Source organism: Oreochromis aureus, linkage group 19 (genome assembly GCF_013358895.1).
Source record: "Oreochromis aureus strain Israel breed Guangdong linkage group 19, ZZ_aureus, whole genome shotgun sequence".
NCBI classification, from domain to species: domain Eukaryota; kingdom Metazoa; phylum Chordata; class Actinopteri; order Cichliformes; family Cichlidae; genus Oreochromis; species Oreochromis aureus.
In genome coordinates, this window is record NC_052960.1 from 13,639,189 (window position 1) to 13,646,872 (window position 7,684).

General features: G+C 41.5%; 1 protein-coding gene across 1 annotated transcript; it reads left to right on the plus strand.

Moving 5' to 3' along the window:
• Positions 1-49: 49 nt before the first annotated feature.
• On the plus strand, positions 50-7,187 carry LOC116326093 (otolith matrix protein). Its single transcript, XM_031747205.2, has 9 exons — positions 50-267; positions 453-589; positions 810-912; positions 1,112-1,297; positions 2,259-2,433; positions 3,065-3,132; positions 4,693-4,877; positions 5,191-5,362; positions 5,539-7,187. The coding sequence occupies exons 1-9, from the start codon at positions 177-179 to the stop codon at positions 5,547-5,549; spliced, it is 1,128 nt and encodes a 375-aa protein (XP_031603065.1). The 5' UTR covers positions 50-176; the 3' UTR covers positions 5,550-7,187.
• The last annotated feature ends 497 nt before the right edge of the window (positions 7,188-7,684 follow it).

Consider the following 7,684-nt stretch of genomic DNA (forward strand, 5'->3'; position numbering starts at 1 on the left):
CTTCTACAGTCAGCCTACCTATCTCCTTCTCTTACCTTTCACCCTCTCTCTGCCTAAGACCAAATAATAAGCGAGGGAAGGGGCACACAAGTGACTTTTCTTAATGTGTTCCACCTGTTCCTCATCTCAGCTGTATTAGCGAGTTAGTCCCAAGCAGGTTTCCATCCAGAGCTGACATGGAGTATCCAGGGAGAAGACTGCTTTCAGCGTTCCTGCTTTTTCTGCCTCTTCTGTATGTCAGATGTCTCTCCAATCAAAAAACTACAGGTATCAATTTAATACTGTTGGAAAGTCAGATTAATGCTAAACACATCAGTGATCAAATCGTGCTTGTTTGTATATTTAAAGGGAGGCTTTAGTGGCAGAACTGCATGAGTTGTGGAATTTGAGGTCTAACTGTTTAAAGCTTGCATATATGTAATTTGCAACTGGTCCCCACTGTGTTTGAAAAGTCTCCTGGTGTGTGCTGTCTGATGCTGAGGAGCAGAAGTGTCTGGATTTGGCCGGAAACGCTACAGCTCGAAATGTAAAAGGAACACTGCAGTGTGTCCGAGGCTTAAATACCAGGGACTGTATGGAAAAAATCAAGGTACGCAAAGATTCTTACCAAAAACTGTCGTACATTTCATTTATTTAATTTAATTCATTTTTATATCAGCTTTGTCAGATCCATGCAGTTGAAATTCTGTAGCAATTTCTTAACATTAATATGAACTGTTATATCTAAAAAGTCACTACAAAAGAAAATAAAAAGTATCTGTGAGACATAAAATATGAAATATAAAAATATGAATGTATATTTTGCTCAGAATGGGACTGCAGATGCAGCCTCCATGTTTGGAGATGACATCTATGCTGCTGGTTTCTGCCATGGCCTGGAGCTTGCTGCAGGAGAGTCCTACAATGGTGTAGGTAAGTCACATGTTTAAGGTCTGCAGCAGGTGACACAGGAAGGCACTGAAGTCTCTTCAGCTTATGTCAAAATGCAGATACTGTACACACAAGCTACTTTCTTGCACTCACTGCTTAATCCCAACTTGAAAATTGATTTGATCAAATAACACCTAATCACCTTTATTTATTTATTTTTCATTTTTGGTCTCTTCTGTAGATGGTATCAGCTACTATGTGGTGGCAATGGCACGCCGCTCCTCCTCAGACCTGTCCCTGCTCGAGATGCATGAGCGCAGCTCTTGTCACCCCGGCATTCGTACCACAGTGGGGTGGACTGTTCCCATTGGCTACTTGGTCAACACATCCCAAATCAGTGTAGGAGAGCAGTGCAACTTCCCGAGAGGTGAGTGAGAGGGGACAGGGGCGATATAAGTGTAGGTGTGTTTCGGTGGAAGGTGTATGAAATGTTCAAAGCAAGGAGGGGAAATCGGGAAAGCAGTGAAGGGGAACAAAGAGGTGAAGAAATGAGGCAGACTGGAGATGCAAGGAGAGGAGACAGTCACACAACAGTGCTTCTTTCTGTAAATGTGAGGTGGATAAGGGGATAAAAAGAGGAACACAATAAAAAATCAGAAGGAAAGATAAACAGGAAAAATGCTGTCTCTTAAAGTTTATTATTATGGTGCTCTGGACACATGGTTTCCAACCATCAAGAATTTAGTGTAGTCTTTTTTTCTATAAAAATCCAGCATCCAAATCTTGTAGAGACTGGTCTTAAAATACATTTTTGGTTGAGCATAACTTGCATGTGAGGTCCCAAACAGTGAAGAGGCTCATACTTATTTAATTTTAAAGGTTGGAATCAGTAGGTGTAACCGGCCAGTTACACCTACATAAATTTAAACTGCACAAAAAAAGAAAAATCTGACTTTTAAAGTCTTGTGATATTGATAGCAAACTATACAATTCAACAGTGGGAAGCTGAAAAAGAAAGACAAGTGGACCTGAGTTATTTACTTTGACAGGGACCCTTTATGGTCATTTCCAGTACTATATTTTTATTCTTGGACTCTCTTAACTCTTGGAATTGAGTAGTTGGGCATGACTCACAGTTCATCCTGTCTGAGATTTCTTCTGTGATCACAGTAGTGTGAGCTTAAGATGACCACAATAAGGATATCCCCTCTCAATTACATCATACTAACCCAACAATAGCAGAAGGAACTGAGTTTAGAGCGTTCTGAAGCCTTGAACAGTACATATGCTGACCATGCAACAGTTTATAAACAGGACAAAAACCTTAAGCATGAAAGTGCAGAAGACTTTTCAAGTATTCTTTGGTGTCTGTGTCTTTTTATTGTCAGTGGTGGGGAACTTCTTCGGTTATAGCTGCGTGCCGGGTATTAAGGATCCCCAGCACGATCCCAGAGGCAACAATCCAAAGAACCTCTGCGAGGCCTGTATAGGAGACGAGAACGACAGACACATCTGCGCCAACAACCACAGAGAGCGGCATTACGGAGAATCGGGAGCTCTGAGGTACACTGACATTAGTAACATGGGAAATAATACAACAACAGCACCCAGAGGTGAAGTAGATGTTATGACTGCTGCCTTTGTGTCTGCCCTCAATGTATATCCATTCCAGCATGCTGCCTCCATAAAGAAAGTAATAGTGGAACTCTAGTGTATTCCTTATCTGAAGGTATGCAGTAGAGATAATAACAATACAGTGACAAATTACTATATATATATATATATATATATATATATATATATATATATATATATATATATATATATATATTGAACAGATGGAACACACAACCAGAAAAATAAGAGAACAGTAACAGTTCCTGTGATTGTGTTGCATAATTTGTTTAAAAAAATCTTGTATGTATTAAAATATAAATATATAATACTGTTTGTGCTGTGCAGTACTGCCGTCTGTGTAGAACAGTCTTTGGCACAGTACTGAATGTACTTCAGAGGGGAACAAAAGAACTACAGGGGGTGATTTCTTAAAGTGCCACAGTAAGTGGCAGAGGGAGTTTACTTATGGTCTCCAGAGTCTGTTAACAGTAGCACACTGGCAACTGTGCTGACTTCATTCATATTTCAATCTATTTATAGACTGAATGTGTCTTGCTGTTTGTGTGTTTTCGTTCAGGTGCGTGGCTGAGAACCTCGGCGACGTGGCTTTTGTCAAACACACAACAGTCTTTGACAATTTGGATGGTCAGTGTGCAAAATATTGCTTATTTTAGAGACTATGATAGTCGTAGTTGTGTGATGTAATTTTTATAATGTCTCAATTTGTGATTACATTGCTTGGAATTTGCAGAGGGTGCAACTCCCTGTCAAGACATAGGATGTCAGTGTTTCATAATGCATTTGTGCTTTTTACAGAATGTGGAATACAGTGATCGGATTGCACTGTAATTATGATGTCATATGATAATATATGGGGATGTGAGGTGGAGAGAAAAGTAAGCAATCTGAAAACAAGAGAAGATAAGAGTGAGAAAGAAAAAGAAACAGATATCACACACAAACGCACACACAGGACAGCCACGGAGTTGCAGACATTTTGTCCAGCAGTGAAGTGCCCTAATTCTCTGTTTGCTGCATCTGCTCCTCTGCTTTGGGCAACATCCAAAATTAATGGCGATCATTATCGCCGTCACGCTACACAGGCTCTGCTGGTATAGCCGAGAAGGAGCAGTTTGACGCCAGCTCCACAAAATGCTGTCGCTGCTTAACGAAGCATGCTTTATCATATGGTTCAGAAATGTCCAGAGTCAGAACAATTAACAGAGGTCAGGAAAACACAGAAGGTCTGGGCTGTTGTCTGGGAACGCTGTAGGCTTCAAGGTGGTTTACCCTTTTTTCACACAGTTGTTTGTTTTGTTAAACGGGGTTTTGCTTCCTTTTTTAAAATTCTCAGGGGACCGACCAAATCTGACAAAAACGGCATATAAAATATTCATCATTTAAGGTGGACATGGTAAATTAGTCATAAATCAGGATTGCACTGTTTGATAAATGTGTCACCATAAACAAATTAATGAATGCACAAAAGAAAAAAAAACTGAAGTAGTTCTTAGTTAATGTAAATAGCTTTTTCAGTGTATGAGGAATAATTACATACTAAACATTACAGCTTTCAAATGGTTTTAGATAAGGAGGTCAATGCATATGATGTTATTTTCATTAGACTTAACTCAGAGGGAGACCATGTAATTATATGGACAACTATGTCTTGGTATACTTAATGTAAACTTTTTTTTTTAATATTATTTTTGTGGCATTTTAGCCTTTATTGGACAGAGTAGACAGACAGAAAAGGGAGAGATGGAAAGACATGCAGCAAAGGGCTGCAGGTCAGACTCGAACTCAGGCCACTACTTTCTTTCACATGGTCGCCTGCTCACCCACTGAGCTAAACTGGCAACCCACAACTTACTGTAATCTTATCATCATGATGAGGACCCAGGATATCTCTACAGCTGGCCAAGAAATACACTAGTTTCTCTAAACCACAGTAAAACCATGTTAAAGAAAGTGCATATTCATTACTGGCTTTTAGAGGCGCTGGCATGTGGGCTTTGCTCTCTGATAGTCAGAGATACTTAATCCCTTAATAGTTAGGCTAGCTGTTTCTAGTCTTAATGTAGCTGAGCTTTACATTTAACAGACAGATTGGTTTCATTTGTCTTATATAACGCTGTGAAAGAAATCAAATGTGCATTTCCCAAAATCCCAATCTCCTGTTTATATATCCCCTCTCTTGCCCAGGTAAGAACCAAGAGTCCTGGGCCCTGGATCTGGAGGTGGAGGACCTGAAGCTGCTGTGTCCTGATGGAACTGATGCCGGTCTGGAGGAGTATGAACGATGCCACATTGCCGCAGTCCCTGCCAACGCTGTGGTGGTGCGTATGGAGGACAAGTGCCGTGTTTGGAAGTATCTGGAACGCTTACAGGTGGGTGTGGACATAAGCTGCATGTGCTTTGCTCGTGTGTGTGTGTGCATGTTTTTCCACAGAGCTGTGTGTGGATCTCTGGACCCTGTGTTATTTATCTGCACGTCTTAGTACGCAGGTATCTACTAAACTGTCACCCTTCCTCCGTACTCAGTGTGTGGGAGACTCCAGGATGATTGATACGTCCTGTGCTGATCCGCCCGGCCTGCACTTACACACAATCTGAAAGACACTCGTGTACACAGAACGCCAACGCACATCCATGCATGCCCTCATGCATTAAGCGCAGTCACACACTTCCTCTCTCCTGCAGAATGTGTTTGGCAATGCCACCGAGGGCTTCAGCCTGTTCAGCTCAGCAGGCTATGGCCAATCCGATCTGCTGTTCAGTGATGCCACCCACCACCTGCAGAGAGTTCTGGGTAGCTACACCTCTTGGCTGGGCCCCACTTATACCACTGTGCTGCAAGCCTTCGAGTGTGAGGGTAAGAGTGATGACGTGTGCCTATTTGCCTGTGTGTAAAAATGTGTTTATGTGGAATTGCTGATGAAGAGTGGGTGGCTAAGTGGCTGGAGGAGTGTTTTTTGCTTTGTGTGTGTGTGTTTATCTGTGAGCGCATCCACTGCAGCTGTTCTCATTACTGCACTCTCCCACCACCAGGCTTCTGCTGATGGAAGAGGAGGAAGACATCCAGCACATCATCTTCCACCCCATCCCGCTTTCTCATCCTCCCTCCCTGCCATCTGTGTCCCCCGTCTCACCATATTTTCTTCTTTTTGCTTTGCTTTATTAATGTTTTTTTCCCCCTGCATTTCACCACCCAATCTTTAATATTATATCCTTGCCCTCCTCCAAACTTTTATGTCTTTTAATATGCTTGCTGGCAGGTTATGACAAGGTTAAAGAGTGGCTAATTGGCTGTTAAAACATACAACACTAAAATTGAACATGTTTTTTAAAGGACGCTGGGGGGGGAAGTGTAGAAAAGAAAGGGATAGGACAAAAAAAAGTTAATGACTGTTGTGTTTGATTAACACATACCAAAAAAAAGTCCTCTTAACATTTGCTGCCCTGTATATTGGTTGGGAAACTGCAGCCTTCTTGGCTTGTTTCATTAGACTAAGCTTCGGTACCACCCTTCCACCTCACTCCCACAGGGTCTGTCTCTGGCACTGAACAACTGGGTGCTATTAACTTTTTGCTTAGAAGTCTCAGTTACTGTATGTGTGTGTGTGAGAGAGAGAGAGAGAGAGAGAAAGAGAGCATACACTTTTGTTTCCCACAGCCATTAATGCCCTAATTGGTGCTCTGGCATACTATACTGTTTGTGCGTGTGTGTGAGTGCATATGTGCGTGTGTGTGTATGTTTATGTGTGTTAGTGTTGATAGGATTCCTGCTTTCCCATGCCTTGTATAGCTTACTCCTTTGGATCACTGCTTTCTCCCGTCCGGTATGGTGATCCAGGCTGTGCCAGCTCACAGTGTATTTTAACACCTTACGATTAGAAAAGGGGGAGGACTTAGAGTTGAGTTGCCTTCAATGACCCTTGAGGGAGTCTTAAAAAAATGATAATTTTCTCATCTGTGACAACATTTGCGTCACCCAGATTCCTCAAAATTTGCAGCCTCTCCCACACTCCTGTCTTTATACACATGTGGGTTTTTTTTCCCTATAATATGTCATTTATACTTTAACATTACCACCAGTAGTGAGATGATGATAATGATAGGAGGTAAGAGTTACTAACAGCAGGATGTTTAATTAGTCAGTTTTGAATTTAATCTGATTAAAAACCGTCATGGGTATTACTAAAGAAATTGTCTGTGAAGAAATTGTAACTGCAATTGACAAAAAGAAAAACAAAACAGCATCTATAAGCATTTATAAGGCACTATAATTAAAGAGACACAACCAGTTTGACCTTACTTGACCTGCTGAATCGTGTACTGTAATTGTGGGCTTTTCACCTCATGTCCACCTCATGTTATTCCACATAGCGCATCACTGAGCTTGGCAATCAACTGATAAGCCAGATGAAGTTCTCCTCATCAAACTGTGGTCTTTAGACCTCGTCATCCATGAAGAATCCACAGCTGGTACAACAGATAATTTGCAGAAATTTGGTGGCAGATTTTTTTGTGTGTGCATTTCTGTTGTATTTCTTCTACTCTGGTTTGGTGCTGTTTGTTGCTACTTTTGTCCAACAGGCTTAAAAGAGGCTTGATGTAAATACTCGTCTCTTTGTGAATGTGTAGTGCTGCAAACCTTCTTTATTTTCAACCAATTAAACGAATGATGATAAAGAGAATAATCCTCTCGTCTTTTCATGCTGGCTTCTAATTATCCCGAAACAGCTATATATCTGTGTGGAAATGAATTAGATTTGATATCATCTCTTTTGCTTCATCACCCACTCTCTGGCTGCCTCTTGCACACACATTTACTCAAAAATAGTCACTTTGCTCCCTCTCAGTCATTTGGAAAGGGACGCAAGAGGATGAAAAGAAGCAGAAAAGCACAAAAGCTCAGGTGTTCACTCGGTTAGCGAGAAGCACCTCCCAGGTGGACAGGTGAATCAGAGACACACTATCTTCATAGGTGGTCCACATGTGCAAACAGAGCTCCATTCAGGGTAGGCTAAATGCGCCTGCTGGCAAAGCTACCTGATTTAAAACGCCAGGGGCTTAGAGAAAGCCCATGTTTTTGATGGAGCAGTATCATTTAGAAGTGAGCAGATACTGTAGATTGAACTGCATTGCAGCAGAGTGCTGCAATCATTCTCAATCCTCAGCTCTCTTGCTGCCC

Bases quoted from the DNA above. Each gene is read 5' to 3' on its own strand.
- LOC116326093 (XM_031747205.2), top strand. From the start codon at position 177: ATGGAGTATCCAGGGAGAAGACTGCTTTCAGCGTTCCTGCTTTTTCTG. The intron at 1,298-2,258 runs GTGAGTGAGAGG...TTTTATTGTCAG, and splicing joins GCAGTGCAACTTCCCGAGAG to TGGTGGGGAACTTCTTCGGT. The intron at 2,434-3,064 runs GTACACTGACAT...GTTTTCGTTCAG, and splicing joins GGAGAATCGGGAGCTCTGAG to GTGCGTGGCTGAGAACCTCG.